Genomic DNA, 20,702 nt, shown 5'->3' with positions numbered 1-20,702 from the left:
AGGGCCGCAATGGGTTCATATATTGGACCCGGGGGCCGGACCAAGAGTAGATGAATGATGTGTATGTGTCATCCATAGTAAGTTTAGTAATATTCCCCCATAGTAAGCATAGTAATTAATCCCCCATATAGTAATTCATCCCCCATATAGTAATTCATCCCCCATAGTAATTCATCCCCCATATAGTAATTCATCCCCCATATAGTAATTCATCCCCCATAGTAATTCATCCCCCATATAGTAATTCATCCCCCATAGTAATTCATCCCCCATATAGTAATTCATCCCCCATATAGTAATTCATCCCCCATATAGTAATTCATCCCACATATAGTAATTCATCCCCCATAGTAATTCATCCCCCATATGGTAATTCATCCCACATATAGTAATTCATCCCCCATAGTAATTCATCCCCCATATAGTAATTCATCCCCCATAGTAATTCATCCCCCATATAGTAATTCATCCCCCATATAGTAATTCATCCCACATATAGTAATTCATCCCCCATAGTAATTCATCCCCCATAGTAATTCATCCCCCATATAGTAATCCATCCCCCATATAGTAATTCATCCCCCATATAGTAATTCATCCCCCCTATAGTAATTCACCCCCCCCTATAGTAATTCATTCCCCATATTCCCCTGTGTCAATTTACTTACCTTTGCTCCACGCGTTCCTCTCGCTGTGTTCCCGCGCCGTTCCGGTCTTCAGGGTGGACTGTGAGAGGAGCCTAGCTCCCCTCACGTTCGTCACGCTGCCCCGCCTACACACATCCTGACAGCCAATGTATCACGCTCCGCGAGCCGGATTAAAAGGTCCGCCGGGCCGTATATGGTCCGCGGGCCGTAGTTTGCCCATTGCTGGTCTAGGGGATGTCTTTATAGGCCTCATGCACACAGGACTTTTCTTTAACTTTCCTAGAACACAGCAGTTTTTTACTGAAAAAATGCCTGCCGTTTTAAAAACGCTATTACAAATGTTTAGGTGCATTTGCAGGTATTAAAAATGCTTGGGCGTTTATTCTTTTCATTGGCCTGAATAAATAATTTATTCTGGCCACTGAAATAAATTAACGCTCAAGTGCTAAACGTGCCTAGCGTTTAGACACGTTTACACGCATTTATTGCGTCAAGCATTTTTGCAGCCAAAATGTCGCTGCTCCTGGATGCCCTGGCAGTGTTTTATTTTTCTGCCATTAAACTCTCCTGCCACAAAATGCTGCTAAAAGCATATGTGTGCATGGACACATAGGATAAGGTGCAGGAGAGTTTAGAGGCAGTACAAAAAGCACCTAATGCCCCTAGCAGTAGCTTCAAAAACACCCAGTGTGCATGAGGTCTTAAAGTTTATTTGTTTGTAGAACTTGCAGCAGGGCAGGGCTTGGGATGGTATGGGATACTTCAAGCACTTAAACACAATAGACAGAGGATACTCTTCAAGATAACTCAGTCTGTCTCTCACAGCTGAGTACATAAATTGCAGACTGAAGCAGCCTGTAATCTCACGGCTGACGACCATGAGGTAGAGTGCAGTATAAGTAAATGTAGATATGTAGACTGAAGCAGTCTCAGGGTAAAGGGTACAGTTGGTGCCCCAGATGTAGAACAGCACACAGTCACTACACCTGAGCGTGGGCAGCTGCACTCCTCCCAGCTTCAACAAGGCACTACTCAGTGAGATCTCCAGACCAGATCCTTAGCTTCAGAAGAAATCAAGAATAGCCCCTTCCCCAGCTCTGCCACAAATGGGACCTTGATGAAAATCAATATGCTCCAGCAGGATTGCCTCAAAGGGGCAGCAGTCCACAGAGGGGAATCCTCTAGACCGGGTGTCGGCAACCCGCGGCTCCGGAGCCGCATGCGGCTCTTTTTCACCTTTCCTGCGGCTCTGGAGCACACTGCCCACCAGGTGACAGGCAATAGGGTCGGCAAGCCGCGGCTCTTTTAATGCAGCTCTTCTATGTGCCGGGCGCCCGCTCCCCTCCCTCCTCCAAACATTGGCTGTCAGGATGTAGGCGGGGCAGCGTGACGAACTCCTCTCCTCTCACAGTCCGCCCTGAAGACCAGAACGGCGCGGGAACACAGCTAGAGGAACGCGCGGAGCAAAGGTAAGTGAATTGACACAGGGGGGATGAATTACTATAGGGGGGATGAATTACTATGGGGGATGAATTACTATATGGGGGATGAATTACTATGGGGGATGAATTACTATATGGGGGATGTATTACTATATGGGGGATGTATTACTATATGGGGGATGAATTACTATATGGGGGATGAATTACTATAGGGGGGATGAAATACTATAGGGGGGATGAAATACTATAGGGAGGATGAATTACTATATGGGGGATGAATTACTATATGGGGGATGAATTACTATATGGGGGATGAATTACTATGGGGGATGTATTACTATATGGGGGATGAATTACTATATGGGGGATGAATTACTATATGGGGGATGAATTACTATGGGGGATGAATTAATTACTATATGGGGGATGAATTACTATGGGGGATGAATTACTATATGGGGGATGAATTACTATATGGGGGATGAATTACTATGGGGGATGAATTACTATATGGGGGATGAATTACTATATGGGGGATGAATTACTATGGGGGATGAATTACTATGGGGGATGAATTACTATAGGGGGGATGAATTACTATAGGGGGGATGAATTACTATATGGGGGATGAATTACTATATGGGGGATGAATTACTATAGGGGGGATGAATTGCTATATGGGGGATGAATTACTATGGGGGGATGAATTACTATATGGGGGATGAATTACTATGGGGGATGAATTACTATATGGGGGATGTATTTTCAGTTTTAAAAATGTTTCTCTCAAAATAAATTTCAATCGTGGTTTTGGCGAGATTTGGCTCAGTTGAAAAAAAAGGTTGCCCACCACTGACATAAGGCTATGATTGTGATTATGACGATACACTGTGGCCCTGGTTAACCCTTTGCTTACTGGGCCCTTAAACCCCCTTCATGACCAGAGCGCTTTTCGCAATATATGCAGTGTCGGATTTGTTTTAAATGTTGCAATGGTTTTGCGGCTCCCAGTCTTTTTTTCCCTCTCGGACACGGGTCCAAGTGGCTCTTTATGTCTTAAAGGTTGCAGACCCCTGCTCTAGACTCTAGGCTGGGGGCTCCTCTAGACCAGGGCTGCACCAGGCCTCAGATTATTTATGTCCCTCTCCAGCCACCCACTGGGCACACCTCTTCAGGGATTGGCTGCAGCATAATAAATATTCAGACTGCCAATCTAAATCTTCCAGCCCTCTGTGTTCCAGAAACCTGTAGAATCCAAGGGGGAGCAAACCTTCAGCCCCTGAGACCTAGAACAGCCCATAGAACAGCTCCAATGATTGCAGAGGAGCCAAAAAGTACTAAATTTACCTAACATCCTAGCAGCCTTTCTAGGAGGGTGCTGCACACCAAAATGGTAACACATACCTTCTTTGAAGGGTACATGAAACAAGATATTCACAGAGCAGGTACGTTTTGCATAAGTAATGGGTTCAATCAGTGACAATGACAAATCAGGGACCAAAATGAGGGAGATAAAAAGTTACCAAGACAGAGAGAGAAATGGAAAGGGCATGGAATAAAATGGACAGGGGGAAAGGACAAACCATTTAGGTTTAGATAAGGAGGGGAAGGCTACGTACATTACAGGAATCAGGAGAGAAAAAAAAACAAGGAAAACAACAACACAACCTTCAGGTGGAGAGTTGGATAAGCAGCAGAGTCAGGTGTCCTCAAACATGAGGGCTTTACCTTCCTCTGAAAATGTGAAGTCTTACCAGTACAACCAGGTCTTCCTGAAGGCTTCATGTTTATTTAGGCAGGAAAGAATAAGGTCATCCATACTGTAAATGTGATCAGCTTTTTTTACATAACCAAAGTAAGACCTAGGAGGATTGTTGTCCTTCTATTTTAGGGGAATGCATGGGTTAGCAGCAAGCGCCAAGAGATGGCAGAGGATAGCTTTCATGTACATTTTGGAGGAAATTGAAGAGTGATGTAGTAGAAAGAAGGCTGGTATATAATCATTTTTAAAGTGGTATTAAAGCTTTTTTGGTTATCTTGTCCCTTCAGGTAATCCTATAGTAAGGCTTACCTGTAAGTACTGTAAATATCTCCTAAACATGCACCATTTAGGAGATATTTACTTGTGTACCAGCCAGTGAAGTCACCAATGCATGTGCACTGTGCTCTCAATGGACAGCATGCCATCCATTGAGAGAGCTGTGCCACGGCTGTGACTCCTGCAAGCATGCACAGCAGTTACGTAATCGTGGCTCAGCCATTCAAACGGCGGGAGCCCGCAAACCTGGAAGGAAGACTGGGTGATCATGGAAGCCCTGTCAATGGGGATAACATGTTGCTGGAGGACTTCATTTTAAGGTAAGTCTCGCATAATGTTCTAGTATGTGATGTATATTAGCACATTATTTTTTCTTTCTTTTGTTACTTTACTACCGCTTTAAAGTTTAACTGAACAAGCTAAACTTAGAGGCTGATTGGTTGTTTTGCATGGCTGCTACAGATTCCATCTGCTTCAGTTTTGATACATGTCCACCAGTTACCTCTTCTGCTTCTTCTTCAATATCCAGTTGACTATAAATATCTAGGCCATTTAATCTCTCACCAACTGCCTTTCTTTGTTTTAACCAAATCATGACATATATTTTGTATTTATCAAGTTCTAAAGTGATCTTAACTGACAGCTAGAACTGTGGGGTTGATTTACTAAAACTGGAGAGTGCAACATCTGGTGCAGCTCTGCAGAGAAACCAATCAGCTTCCAGGTTTTATTATCAAAGCTTAATTGAACAAGCTGAAGTTAGAAGCTGATTCACTGCCATGCACAGCTGCACCAGATTTTGCACTTTCTAGGTTTAGTAAATCAGTCCTTTTGTGAGTGCTGGTGTACAGGTGCGCATTGGGTTTTCCTGCCATGTACAGCTTGGGGGGTTTCTTCACACCAGAAGCACCATTGTGCATTTCCACACACAATAAAATGCATAGGCAATATGACCTATTCATTGCAATGCGTTTTTTTACAGTATGATGAAAAAGGTCCTAAAGGGCTGCATCTCTGGTGTGTTGTCCTACATTTTGCCATTTAAACAGAAATGTTGATTAAGTGTGAAGCATTTGAGAAATAATAACAGTACAACAATGCAACCTGCGTTAATGCAGGCATTCTGATGTGAACACAAAAAACACTCTCTAATATTGTTTGATTTCTATTTTTGATGATCTTTGATTGCTTTCCTTCACATATTGCAGGTCAAGAAGAGCTTCATCCATGTACAACAACCCAAAATACAGTTTGCAAATGTAAAAAAGGATTCTTCTGTTCTGAAAGTTTGTCATCAGCTGATGTGAACTGCAACCGATGTCAACACTGTAGCGAGTCAGTGGAATATATATATATATATCTTTTTAAAAAAATGTTATACTATATGTAAATTTGGCATTGGGGGTGCAGAAAAATGTGCCCCAGTCAGTATCAGGTACCACTGCTTTTAGAATGATATCCTTAATTAGGGGACCCCTCTCAAAGCACTCCCCCCAATAGTGAAGGGTGTGTGGGTTGGTATCAGCATGGCAGGGGGATATCAGGCCACATTCTTACTTTGCTGGTATGCTGGGCTGATTGGGCGGAAAAGGAAGGGGGGAATTGTCTTATTTTAATATAAATTAAAATCAACACACTTCGGGCTCGTTCACACTTGGCTGTTTTACCAACGCTTGCCAAACGCCCCTATAGCATTTGGCAAGCGTTGGTCTGGCGTTTGCGGAGCGTTTTTTAACGCTCGGCAAACGCTCCGCAAACGCCGCATACGCATTTTAGCGGCGGTTGCTAGGCGTTTGCCGAGCATTAATAACGCCCCACAAACGCCTATAATGCAGTTTGAGTGGTGTTACCGCTCCGCAAACGCCCCACAACCGCGTCGCAACTGCACCGCAAACGCCGTTTGCGGAGCGGCACCATAGACGAGAATAGGAGGCTTCAAAGTCTCCTGACTCGACCAGAGGCGTCCGTTTTGCCGCAACGCGACGTGACGCAAATGCTCCCGTTAGAACAGCACCATGTGCTGTAATGTGCAGAATTGGCAGATTGGTAAAAACGCTTCCCAAACGCCTCTCCGCCACCTGCACACAACGCTAGTGTGAACGTAGCCTTAATCCTCCAAACTCAATCTGTATAAAAAGCACTCTAGATTGGCATCAACACATCCACAACCTCATATGATGCTAATGTTTACCAATCACCTGGCACATTACTAGATCACTGGCAGCTGTATTATTATGCTCATTAACTTTGTCTTCTCTGTTTTCTTGCTCATACACCCACAGTTAATATGTGAACATGAACATTACACTGCAGTCATTATTTAATAGTAAACCTCATTGGTGAAAATGTGTAAATTAAATCACCTGTTAGTAAGAGCGCTTCCTAAATCTGTCAGATCTCTTTCACTTTATATTGTATATTAATGGTCATATTTTTATTTTAGATGTGATAACGGAATTGATGAGGAATGTACATCCACAAAAGACACCATTTGCAAAAGTGAGTTCCCCTGTTACTATAACAGATAAACACATAAACCGCAAAAGAAATTGCTCTCACCTATAGGGCAGCATACACATTGGAATAGTGTGAAGTACTTATTGTGCAATACAGCGTGTCATGGTCTAGACTAGAGTATATTATGTTCAGCATAGTGTATAGGGTGTAGCAGTCCAAAATATAAATGAATGAATGACAGTGTACAGAATAGCTCAGTCAGACGTATGTGAACTCACAGCACAGTGTAGTGAGTAGACAGATGGGAGTATGTAACCTACAACATAGTGTACATCATTGTACAGGCAGACGCATGACATGTAACGTGCAGCATAGTGTACAGAGTGGGACAGTCAGTTAAAGTGGTTGTAAACCTCAGACGTGAAATATGATCAAAGCATATCCCTCCATAGTGTATACTTGTCTCAATTAAGAGCACTAAGTGTAATTTCTGTCTGCTACTTCATTCCTCTGCTATCAGCATGAATCACTTCTGACAAGTTTTCTTGACACCAAGAGAAAAATGGTGACAGGGGAAGGAACTCCAGCAGATTGACAGCCTCAGCTCTGTTCTTGTGAGCTGTTTGGGGAGGGGTGTGTCTCTTCCCTCCAATCAGCTCTCTCACTGAGGTCTACAGAGTGTAATTTCAGCTCTCCATCCCCTTTTTTCTAAATTCTCAGAAAACTTTAAATATCCTGGACTTAGAACGGATGTAGAGAAGAGAATACTGCAGATAAACAGGTACAACATAGGTAGGAGGATGCTTTTCATCTCTGTATATCACCTGAGGCCAGTCAATCAGGATGGAAACCCCATTCTTTCAAACATAGTTTGGCATGGGCAGCCATACCTTGATGACATATGTTGGTATAAACGAGAGAATAGTGTTCTTTGCTTTAATTTATTGATTACTTAAATAACAATCAAAAAGCAGAGGTGTCCAACCTTTTGACTTTCCTGGACCACATTGGAAGAAGAAGTATTGTCTTGAGCTACACATAAAATACACTAATAATAAGGATAGCCAATGAGTGGAAAGAGTTGGGCAGATCACAAATTACCGATCACTGATATAGATAATATACCTATCTGAATAACAAAACTTCATTTTTTTGTAATAATATTTTTTTATTATAAAAGTAAAAGAGGTAACATAGAATGAGTGCCATACTTGACACTGCTTTTGATGAGCTAACGCAGCCATATCTGGTTCAATGGATGTAGCAGCAATTCTCAATGAGTTCTCAAGGTGCTCATCAAATATTTAGGTTAAAATTTTGTCCTTCGTGTGCTTCATCCCCGAAAATAGTTGCTCACAAATATAGGTGCTGACGAAAACTGATGACGCGAATAAGACGTGATTGTGAAGAATAGGGGATTTTTCTTTGGAAAGATAGGACTTATAAAAGTCCAGCAAAGAGACACTGTTAAACTTTTCTTCAGCCACATGTGTTTGCTAAGTGTAAAAGCATAAACAAAAAAAATCAAGATCTTCAGGACAGTTTAGAATTTTGTGTTGGGCCGTATTCATAGCCGTCTTTGGCCACGTGCGGTCCGTGGGCTTCAGGCTGGACACCCCTGTTCTACAGCATACATGACATAAAATATATTTATTGATTTATGGCAAAACTTTACTTTTTTCCAATGTTTTTGCTTCTTTTTCAGATTTTTCAGGCAGAGCACACGCAATAGTGTGGCCAATATTAGGAGTTATTGTCTTTGCAGGAATCACTTTTGTTCTCTGTAAGTATACAAGATAAGTTCAGTAGGATTCAGACAAAGCTGTATCAATATTCCTGCCCTAAAAAGTGTAATTCACTAGATGCATTTAATATGTTGTATTGGACAAGGAATACCTGCTTAAGGACTGCCTGCAATGTACTGCGGATGGGCGACTCATGCAGGCACAGCGACTTTCTAGCATGCACCCCCCCCCTGCTGACACCCACTGTGATTGTGCATGTGATTAGTAAACGCAGCACACATTGCACATTGTTAGGCACACACTTAACCCCTTGACCCCCTGTACAGTGGCAGTATTATCACTGATCACTTTATCAGTGTCACTGGTGATATCAGTGGCAGATAGCCAGCTCCCCCCAGCATCAGTTAGTGTTGGACTGCTAGTATAGGTTAGTATAAAAAAATCAGTTAGTATTAGAAAAAAATATTCCAATATATATACTATAGTTATATGGTTACATAGTTAGTCTGGCTGAAAAAAGATAAAAGTCCATCCATTTCAACTATAAAAAAAAAAAAGTTATAATCCTACACCCACAGTTGATCCAGAGGAAGGCAAAAAAATCCAGCAAAGCATGATCCAATTTGCTCCTGCAGGGAAAAAATCCCTTCCTGATCTTATGAGAGGCATATTCCACTTTACATATAAATGTTAGTAACCAGTTATATTCTGTGTATCTAAGAAAGAATCCAGGCCTTTTTTGAAGCAATCCACTGAGCTGGCCAGAACCAACTCTTGAGGGAGTCTATTCCACATTTTCACAGCTCTCACTCTGAAGAAACATTTCTGTATTTGGAGATTACATTTCTTTTCCTTCAGCCGTAAAGAGTTCCCCCTTGTCCTCTGTGATGACCTCAGGGTGAATAGCTCTACACCGAGTTCACTATATGAACCACTGATGTATTTATACATGGTGATCATATCCCCCTTATGTATTATACATGTTGATCATATCCCCCCTTATGTATTATACATGTTGATCATATCCCCCCTCAATCTCCTCTTCTCAAAAGAGAATAAATTCAGTTCCTCTAATCTTTCCTCATAGCTGAGCTCCTCCATGCCTCGTATCAGTTTGGTTGCCCTTCTCTGTACTTTCTCCAGTTCCCCAATATTCTTTTTGTGAATTGGTGCCCAAAACTGAACTGCATATTCCAGATGAGGTCTTACTAATGATTTGTACCGGGGTAATATGATATCTCTCTCTCTGGAGTCTATACCTCTTTTAATACAAGAGAGGATTTTGCTCGCTTTAGAAACCACAGCTTGGCATTGCATGCCATTATTAAGCTTGTGATCTACCAGAACCCCCAGATCCTTGTCCACCATTGATTCCCCCAGTTGTACCCCCCCTAGTATGTATGATGCATGCATATTCTTATCCCCCAAGTGCAGAACCTTACATTTATCAACATTATTATACAGTATTTATAAAGCGCCAATAGTTCGCTCAGCGCTGTACATTACAAAGGGGGACAGAACATGTGACAGAACAATAACAATACAATGCAATCTAGGAGGGAGGGGATAGTGGCACAGGAGGAGAAAGCTGTGGGGGATGGAGTGGTAGGAAGAGTGGAGGAGGTCGGCAAGTTAGCAGGGGGTGGGGTAGGCTTCCCTGAAGAGATGGGTTTTCAGGGTGCACCTAAAGGAGAGGAGAGTAGGTGATAATCTGATGGGTTGGGGCAGGGAGTTCCAGAGGATGGGTGACACCCTGGAGAAGTCCTGGAGGCGGGCATGGGAGGAGGAGACCAGGGAACTAGAGAGAAGGAAGTCTTGTGAGGAGCAGAGTGTGCCTGTTGGGTGGTACTTGGATATTAGGTCGGTGATGTAGTTCGGGGCAGTATGGTGGACGGCTTTGTACGTCAGTGTTAGGATTTTGAATTTGATCCGTTGCGCAATCGGAAGCCAGTGGAGGGATTGGCAGAGGGGGGTGGTGGAAACGAAGCGGTTGGAAAGGTGAATGAGTCTGGCAGCCGTATTCAGAATCGACTGAAGCGGGGATAGCCAGCGGCGAGGCAGGCCAGTAAGGAGGGAGTTGCAGTAATCGAATCGTGATATGATGAGGGAGTGGATGAGCTGTTTAATGGTTTCTGGGGTTAGGAACGTGTGTATTTTGGCGATGTTTCATTTGCCACATAATTGCCCAATTAAACAGTGCATTGAGGTCGGCTTGTAAGTTGAAGACATCCTGTAAGGACGTTATTCCACTGCACAGCTTGGTGTGATCTGCGAAGACTGAAATGGGATTTTTAATCCCAGACCCTATATATCGTTTATAAATATATTAAAATATTAGTTTGTAGACACTTTCACGCAAACCAATTAGTATACACTTATTGGGTTTTTTTTTTACCAAAGACATGTAGAAGTATACATTTTGGAGAAAATTTATGAAGAAATTAGATTTTGCTAATTATTTTTTATTGGATATGTTTTATAGCAGGAAGCAAAAAATACAGTTTAAAAAAAAAAAAATTGCGGCCATTTTTCACTTATATCGAAAAAGATAAAAAAAGATCAAATACCACTAAAAGAAAGCTCTATTTGTGTGAAAGAAAAAAATTATATAAATTTTGTTTGGGTACAATATTGCACGTATATGCAATTACCAGTTAAAGTAGCGCAGTGCCCAACAGCAAAAAATGGCCTAGTCATGAAGGGGGTAAAACCTTCTGGAGCTGAAGTGAATACTCTGCAGTTTGATCCACATCAGAGTGTATCAACATCCTATGGGACTTTCTAAGTACACACAAGTTACCACTGTACTCATAGGTTACAACATCATTTTATCAATAAATAGGCTTACAAAGCATATTTAATTTAAAAACAAAAATCAGACAGCCGATTACACAGTACATTCTCAAATATTTTTGATAAGCATTTTGTGAACCAAAGTCCACTTCTTCAGGAGAGCAAAAGAGGAATGTTTCATACACATTGGCATTTGCAAAACAGCCACTATTTATTAAAAATACACACGATGTTTGCACTAAGGTGAAACAGATCAGAGGTAGGACCTTCACAAAGTGGAGGCACAGGAGGGAGCATTCTGGGGTGTTTTCTTATTTCTTCTTGCTGCAAGTTGGATTGAACTGGGGATGGTGTTAAAGTCTAATTAGGGGATTTGGAAAGCACATCTGGGATGCCTTGTTAGTCTGTTGTCCCCCCGCCCCTATCCTTCTCATGGTCTCCAGGTCAGACTTTTGGCAACGCTCACTGCTGAATGATGTGTGTTTTTACAAATAGTGGCTCTTTTACAATGCTTAGGAATAGATAGATGAGCAACAATCCTCTTTTTTTCTCCTGAAGAAGTGGACTTTGGTCCATAAAATGTGCTGAGAATTTTTTATCCGCTTGGTGGATTACATCTTAGAAAAGTTCCCATTCGCCTGGTTGAGTATAGTTAACATCCAATGGATGATAAAAAGTTTATGAATCTTTATTGTAATAACATTAAAATAGATAAATACAAAACAAATATAGGTTGAACATTTGTCAAAAACCCTTATACTCTCCTGAATGTAGGTACACTGATATAAACAGTTCAGTCATCAAAATGTCATTATCAATGACCAATGCGTTGGTTTCTCTCTTCTTCAGGGACCTTAATGTCAGAGACAGTATGTATACAAGCATGAATCAAAACATTGTACTATTCAATGGTATCTACTCACAAAAACGAATTAATTCAATCAGTATCAGATATATTGAATTCAAGGACTCACAGCGTTAGTGACAAGTATAGGATTTACAGTGTCAGTGAGAAGTATAGGATTTACAGTGTCAGTGACAAGTATAGGATTTACAGTGTCAGTGAGAAGTATAGGATTTACAGTGTCAGTGACAAGTATGGGGTTTACAGTGTCAGTGAGAAGTATAGGATTAACAGTGTCAGTGAGAAGTATAGGATTTACAGTGTCAGTGAGAAGTATAGGATTTACAGTGTCAGTGAGAAGTATAGGATTTACACTGTCAGTGAGAAGTATAGGATTTACAGTGTCAGTGAGAAGTATAGGATTTACAGTGTCAGTGAGAAGTATAGGGTTTACAGTGTCAGTGAGAAGTATAGGATTTACAGTGTCAGTGAGAAGTATAGAATTTACAGTGTCAGTGACAAGTATAGAGTTTACAGTGTCAGTGAGAAGTATAGGGTTTACAGTGTCAGTGAGAAGTATAGAGTTTACAGTGTCAGTGAGAAGTATAGGGTTTACAGTGTCAGTGAGAAGTATAGGGTTTACAGTGTCAGTGAGAAGTATAGGGTTTACAGTGTCAGTGAGAAGTATAGGGTTTACAGTGTCAGTGACAAGTATAGAGTTTACAGTGTCAGTGACAAGTATAGAGTTTACAGTGTCAGTGAGAAGTATAGGGTTTACAGTGTCAGTGACAAGTATAGAGTTTACAGTGTCATTGAGAAGTATAGGATTTACAGTGTCAGTGACATGTATAGGATTTACAGTGTCAGTGACAAGTATAGGATTTACAGTGTCAGTGACAAGTATAGAGTTTACAGTGTCAGTGACAAGAATAGAGTTTACAGTGTCAGTGACAAGTATAGGGTTTACAGTGTCAGTGACAAGTATAGAGTTTACAGTGTCAGTGACAAGTATAGGGTTTACAGTGTCAGTGAGAAGTATCGGATTTACAGTGTCAGTGACAAGTATAGAGTTTACAGTGTCAGTGACAAGTATAGGGTTTACAGTGTCATTGACAAGTATAGGGTTTACAGTGTCAGTGAGAAGTATAAAGTTTACAGTGTCATTGCGAAGTATAGGATTTACAGTGTCAGTGAGAAGTATAGGGTTTACAGTGTCAGTGAGAAGTATAAGATTTACAGTGTCAGTGAGAAGTATAGGATTTACAGTGTCAGTGAGAAGTATAGGATTTACAGTGTCAGTGACATGTATAGGATTTACAGTGTCAGTGACAAGTATAGGATTTACAGTGTCAGTGACAAGTATAGAGTTTACAGTGTCAGTGACAAGAATAGAGTTTACAGTGTCAGTGACAAGTATAGAGTTTACAGTGTCAGTGACAAGTATAGGGTTTACAGTGTCAGTGACAAGTATCGGATTTACAGTGTCAGTGACAAGTATAGAGTTTACAGTGTCAGTGAGAAGTATAGGGTTTACAGTGTCAGTGACAAGTATAGGGTTTACAGTGTCAGTGAAAAGTATAAGATTTACAGTGTCAGTGAGAAGTATAGGATTTACAGTGTCAGTGAGAAGTATAGGATTTACAGTGTCAGTGAGAAGTATAGGATTTACAGTGTCAGTGAGAAGTATAGGATTTACAGTGTCAGTGACAAGTATATGGTTTACAGTGTCAGTGAGAAGTATAAGATTTACAGTGTCAGTGAGAAGTATAAGATTTACAGTGTCAGTGAGAAGTATAGGATTTACAGTGTCAGTGAGAAGTATAGGATTTACAGTGTCAGTGAGAAGTATAGGATTTACAGTGTCAGTGAGAAGTATAGAGTTTACACTGTCAGTGAGAAGTATAGGATTTACAGTGTCAGTGAGAAGTATAGAGTTTACACTGTCAGTGAGAAGTATAGGATTTACAGTGTCAGTGACAAGTATAGAGTTTACACTGTCAGTGAGAAGTATAGGATTTACAGTGTCAGTGAGAAGTATAGGATTTACAGTGTCAGTGAGAAGTATAGGGTTTACAGTGTCAGTGACAAGTATAGAGTTTACACTGTCAGTGAGAAGTATAGGATTTACAGTGTCAGTGACAAGTATAGGATTTACAGTGTCAGTGAGAAGTATAGGATTTACAGTGTCAGTGAGAAGTACAGTATATCTCAGTCAGCCTATAAGGATTTAAAAATAACGCAGTCCATGCAGTCCCGTGATGGCCCAAAATCGGAAAGAAGTGCACACAGAAACCAGGGCAGCAGAAGCATTGGTAAACACATCTAGTACAGAAAAGAACCTCAGTTTACTTATAAATCATAAACAAAGATTTTTCCAATAAGGTAATCCCACTTTGCGAAAAAAAAAATTATATTAATTAAAAGAAAAAGAAAAAAAACTATATTTTTCAATCCAAATGCGAGAAAAATATTTTTATTTGTCAAATACAGTGGATATAAAAAGTCTACACACCCCTGTTAAAATGTCAGGTTTCTGTGATGTAAAAAAAAAGAGACAAAGATAAACCATTTCAGAACTTTTTCCACCTTTAATGTGACCTATAAACTGTACAACTCAGTTGAACAACAAACTGAAATCTTTTAGGTGGAGGGAAGTAAAAATAAAAAAACTACAATAATATGATTGCATAAGTGTGCACACCCTTAAACTAATACTTTATTGAAGCACCTTTTGATTTGATTCCAGCACTCAGTCTTTTTGGGTATGAGTCTATCAGCATGGTACATCTTGACTTGGCAATATTTGGCCACTCTTCCTTGCAAAAAAAATCTAAATCTGTCAGATTGCTAGGGAATCTCCTGTGTACAACCCTCTTCAGATCCCCCCACAGATTTTCTATTGGACTCAAAACCTTAATCTTCTTCTGGTGAATCCATTCCTTTGTTGATTTGGATGTATGCTTTGGATCGTTCTCATGCTGAAAAATTAAGTTCCTCTTCATGTTCAGCTTTCTAGCAGTTAGCCTGAAGGTTTTGTGCCAATATTGACTGGTATTTGGAACTGTTCATAATTCCCTCTACCTTAATGAAGGCCCCAGTTCCAGCTGAAGAAACACAGCCCCAAACCATGATGCTGCCACCACCATGCTTCACTGTGGGTATGGTGTTCTTTTGGTGATGTGCAGTGTTGTTTTTGCGCCAAACATATCTTTTGGAATTATGGCCAAAAAGTTCAACCTTGGTTTCATCAGACCATAACACATTTTCCCACATGCTTTTGGGAGACATCATATGTGATTTTGTATCTGGACTTGGATGTCTTTCTTTGTAAGAAAAAGCTTCCATCTTGCCACTCTACCCCATAGTCCAGACATATGAAGAATATGGGGAATTGTTGTCACATGTACCACACAGCCAGTACTTGCCAGATATTCCTGCAGCTCCTTTAATGTTGCTGTAGGCCTCTTGGCAGCCTCCCAGACCAGTTTTCTTCTCGTCTTTTCACCAATTTTGTAGGGATGTCCAGTTCTTGGTAATGTCACTGTTGCGCCATATTTTCTCCACTTGATGATGACTGTCTTCATTGTGTTCCCTGTTATATCTAATGCCTTGAAAATTCGTTTGTACCCTTCTCCTGACTGATACCTTTTAACAGTGAGATCCCTCTGATGCTTTGGAAGCTGCGGACCATGGCTTTTCCTGTAGGATGCGACTAAGAAAATGTCAGGAAAGACCTACTAGAACAGCTGAACTTTATTTGGGGTTAATCAGAGGCACTTTAAATGATGGCCGGTGTGAACTGACTATTGAACATGATTTTGAATGTGGTTGCTTAATTCTAAACATAGCTACATCCCCAGTTATAAGAGGGTGTGCACACTTGTCCACCATATTATTTTAGTTTTTTATATTTACTTCCCCCCTAAAAGATTTCAGTTTGTTTTTCAATTGAGTTGTACAGTTTACAGGTCACATTATAGGTGGAAAAAGTTCTGAAATTATTTATCTTTGTCTCATGTTGTTACATCACAGAAAGCTGACATTTTAACAGGGGTGTGTAGACTTTTTAAAACCATTGTAATTAGGAGAAAGAAAAGGAATAGAATAATAAGAACATCTGACCTTAACTTCCGAAAGACGGCTACAGCGTGGTTGTCTAGTTCTGGGACGACGTCCATGGACGTCATTCCAGAACACGCCCCCTGAGGTGCACACCAGGTGCTGCAGATGATCCCTGTGTCCTACGGACACAGCTGATCATGTGATGAAAAACGGCCAATCACAGCGGCCTTTTACCACGTGATCAGCTGTGTCCAATGACACAGCAGATCACCGGGTAAATACAGTTGCCGGTTATCAACTGCACTTTCCTCACGCTGTGAAAGTACTGCCAATAATCGGCAATTGTCAGAGAAGTGATCGGCACTGATCATCAGGGCACTGATGATCAATGACCAGCAGTGCCGCCCACCTGTGTCACCCACCTGTACCCATCAGTGCCACCCACCTGTACCCATCAGTGCCACCCACCTCTGCCCATCATTGCCACCCACCTGTGCCCATCAGTGCCACCCACCTGTGCCCATCAGTGCCACCCATCACTGCTGCCCATCAGTGTTGCCTATCAGTGCAGCATCATCAGTGCCAGCTCAACAGTGCTGCCTATCAGTGCCTCCTATCAGTGCTCATCAGTTCTGCCCATCAGTGCAGCCTCATCAACGCACATCAGTGAAGGAGAAAAATTACCTGTTTGCAAAATTTTATAATAGAAACAAAGAAAAACATTTTTTTAAAAATTTTGTGCTCTTTTTTTGTCTATAGCGCAAAAAATAAGACACACAGCAGCGATTAAATACCACCAAAAGAAAGCTCTATTTGTGTGCCAAAAATACTAAAACCATGTAATTGTCATTCAAAGTGCGACAGCACTGAAAGCTGAAAATTGGCCTGGGCAGGAAGGGGGTATAAGTGCCCAGTAGGCAAGTGGTTAAACACCACAACAGGGGAATCTGTCCTGGGGCATGGCCAGCTGCACCAGTCCACTTGGGAAAGAAGCAGTAACAGCCATGCCCCAGGACAGGCCCCTTAAATATGCCTAGAGCAGAAAATAAAGGGCAAGTGTCATCATTGAACCATGCACTGCCAGCTAGTCTGTCCCTACTAAAATATAATGCAGCAGGAAGAGAAGGGCTGCTGTCCTCTATTGGATCTCCTGCTGTGCAACAAAAGAAGTGACAATATTGCGCATGCATGGCGGCGGAATGGAGAGGCCATCATGGAACGAGTGTTTGTATTCCAAGAGGCCAAGAGACTACCAGGCAGAGAGGACAGGAGTTTTTGAAACATGTTCAGCCTATATGTGTTTTTTATTCATCTTTATAATGTTGTTACAATAATGATTTATACATTTATTAATCATATGGCTGTCTGTGGAGATGAGTGTCTTTAAAGTCCTGCACACCCACAGTTAACAACCAATGAAATTTTGTACGCTGACAGTAGAGTAATGATTGAATATGTTATGCAATATCCAAAAATTTTCTGTGTGATCAGCCATGCCTGATTTTTTTATATATATTTCTTTATTTATTAAAAATATTTTTTAGTTAGATTAAAATTAAATATTTTATATAGTCAATAATTATTTTGCCTTTGTATTGTATTATTGTGTGTATTATTTTCTATGCAGAGATACAGATGTGAAAATGAGCTTAGAGCTCCACCTACTGGCTAAAACTAAGACTGGATTCTTTCTTAGATACACAGAATATAACTGAATACTAACATTTATAGGTAAATTGATCCAGGGAATATCTGATTGCCTTTCGGGGGATCAGGAAGGATTTTTTTTCCCTGCAGGAGCAAATTGGATCATGCTTTGCTGGGTTTTTATTTGCCTTCTTCTGGATCAACTGTGGGTGTAGGATTATAACTTTTTCTATTTTTTTAATGGTTGAACTGGATGGACTTTTGTCTTTTTTCAGCCAGACTAACTGTGTAACTATACTAAAACTAATTTCTGTCTACTGGACAAAATAAAAAAACAAAAAACAGTGACAGTTAGGCCTAGTTCACACTGGCATTGAAAGCAGGCGTTTGAGGGCCATTTTCAACCCTCTTCAAATGCCTATGCAGTTGATAGTATGGACAGCGCAGTGCTGTTCACAATATCAAAACATGAAGTGTTAGCATCGCTTCGCTTCAAAAATGACGCTTCATGTCAAGTTTGAAAGGAGTTGAAGCATTTCAACTCCTTCCATTTAAGCCATACAGTATACAATTTTCTTGAGATTTTTTCTTTAGATTTACCAAAAACCATATAATATGAGGTCAAACCCAAACAACACTTTCAGTTGTATCCAATTAGGCAGGCCCTTGCACTACACAGTTGAAGGTAAATCTAAATGAAATTGGACAGAAAATTGTATAGTGTATGGCCAGCCTTAGTATAAGGCAATGTGCTGCAAATGGGCCAGCATGCGTTTGCGGCACGGTTGCAACACATTAACACATTACAGTTAATAATAGGCGTTTGTGGTGCGGTTTTCACATGCCAAAATCACATGTTAACCACAGTGCAAATGCGCATAGGGCATTTGAGGGAGCATTTTTAACACTCATTAAATACTTATGAAACACGCCTATTAATGCCTACTAACGCTATAGGTGCGTTTGATAAGTATTTTCAGCAAGTGTGAACAAGCCCTTAGAGGCTCAGTCATAAAGCAGCAGTATCACCTTACCATGTCCACACCGCAGCTTTAATAGGAAAGGCTCATTTCTAAAGCACAGTGTTGTGTTTACACATGTATATTGCACCCCATTTATTCTAATACTAAACATTTGTGCTGGGAGCAGGGGAGCCTGTTTGGTGACGTGTCAAATTGACGTGATTGGCCCCCACAGGCTCCATACTATGCTCTGCAGTTTATCAATTACAAGTAAAATGCAGAGTGCAGTATGGATGAAACACTGGGGGTGTCCAATGGATATCAGTTGGTGGCGTCACTCTCCAGTATTAACAGGCACCATTATAAATGGGCTCCTTTCATTTGTAGATACATAAGCAGATAAAGAGATAAAGGGTGGAAAAGTAAAAAGGAAACACTCTATACTGAGTTTACACATTGATTTTTCTGTTTGTAGCAGGGGTGGACTGGCAACTCATGGGGCCCCTGGGTAATAGGGGATCATAGGGCCCCTGGGTCCTTGTCCACAACCAAAAAAGCCTATGAAAAAGCCAATAAAAGGTACCAGGGGCATCTCATAGGGCCCTTACTGACCCCGGGCCCTCAGGCAGTGCCCGAGTCCTCGAATGGTCAGTCCGCCCCTGGTTTGTAGGGTAATAATAATCCTGTATTATTTACTGTGTAAAGTTTGATCCAATAATGCTATCCACTAGTCTGTTCATTTTCTTGTAATTTTACATTTTTAGCAATATTTACATTTTATTTGTCTATATTTCAGTAAGATACTGCAGGAATTCAACAAGAGAGGTGAGTCTATATTATACATGATAGTCCTTAAAAAAATAAAATGACAATAGTGACAAAAGTAGGCGAGATGTTCTCTGCCCACTGTGTGCAATGCTGTGCAATCATCAATCTGGAACTAATAGTGCCTATGGGCAGTAGATGGCTCTCCACCTATTTTGTCATTTTTACTAGCTAGGTTGTCTTTGGGCTACCATACTCTAATATGCATTGTTGGAACACAATATTAATATAGAAACATTGATGGTTTACTAAAATGTTGTATTAATTACATAAATTCATTATAACCACAACAAAGTAACCTAATGAATTTATAAAGAACAAATCAATGAACTCCAGCTAAACTTCCCATATTTTGACGCTTTCTGCCTTGACATAACCGAGGCATTTGAGATTTTGTTTTGAATATATCTTTGATATACAACAAATCCCCATGCTGCTGTATCTTTTATACTTTGACCATAGTGATTTGTATAGTTAGACATGAGATTTTTTTCCCTTTGTCCATAGGAACAAATTGTGAAATCTCCTCCTGAGGTAACTATTGTTTATTTACAAAACCTATTGCATTTTACTTTAATAAAATCTACTTTTTTGACATATCGTACCTAGTGCTGCAGCAGCCCTGATAGACGTGTGATTTCTGTTTGCGTTCAGTCTGCATATAGATAAATGGTTATCATACACATGGAAAGCAGGACCAGTTACACCACTTCTGATCATAGAAAATACAAAACAATCATACATCTTCAGCTTTCTGAAGGATAGCTTAACTCACAATTCTACTTCTTCCACAATGCAGGCTGAAAACACACAAAAAGTGTGAAAAATCTCTCACTGGCTGGAATAACGTTTTTGTAGAGATGCAAATCTGTGTTTTGCAGGAGCCATTGTTAATTTATTTTGTGCCTTAAAGTGTTATAAAAGGCTTTTTTTTTTAATGACAAACATGTTATACTTACCTACTCTGTGGGTAAGTGCATATGGTTTTATACAGAGGAGCCCCAGTCCTCCTCTTCTCGGGTCCCCCACTGACGCTCTGGGCTCCTCCCCCCTGCTGTGTGCCCCCAGACCAAGCAGCTTGCTCTGGGGGGACTCATGCATGCTTCCTCCCGAGCCCAACTCTGTGTATCCATAAGACACACAGAGCATGGCTCGGCCCCGCCCAATTCTTACTCTTCACTGTGATTGACAACAGCGGCTCCTGCTGCTGCTGTAAGCCAATGAGGAGGTAGAGAGGTGA

General features: G+C 40.8%; 1 protein-coding gene across 1 annotated transcript in view; it reads left to right on the top strand.

The window, feature by feature from the left end:
* FAS (Fas cell surface death receptor) overlaps positions 1–20,702 on the top strand; it is a 71,187-nt gene that overhangs the window by 29,715 nt on the left and 20,770 nt on the right. The window contains exons 4-8 of the mRNA XM_089692781.1: positions 5,336–5,462; positions 6,571–6,626; positions 8,290–8,367; positions 19,434–19,462; positions 19,970–19,996. Coding sequence (XP_089548907.1) covers positions 5,336–5,462; positions 6,571–6,626; positions 8,290–8,367; positions 19,434–19,462; positions 19,970–19,996 — 317 coding nt within the window. The remainder of the gene's footprint in view (positions 1–5,335; positions 5,463–6,570; positions 6,627–8,289; positions 8,368–19,433; positions 19,463–19,969; positions 19,997–20,702) is intronic.

Source organism: Staurois parvus, unplaced genomic scaffold (assembly GCF_062004578.1).
Source record: "Staurois parvus isolate SC_StPar_1 unplaced genomic scaffold, SC_StPar_1.0 ptg000604l, whole genome shotgun sequence".
NCBI lineage: Eukaryota > Metazoa > Chordata > Amphibia > Anura > Ranidae > Staurois > Staurois parvus.
This window is presented reverse-complemented; position numbering and strand designations above follow the sequence as displayed.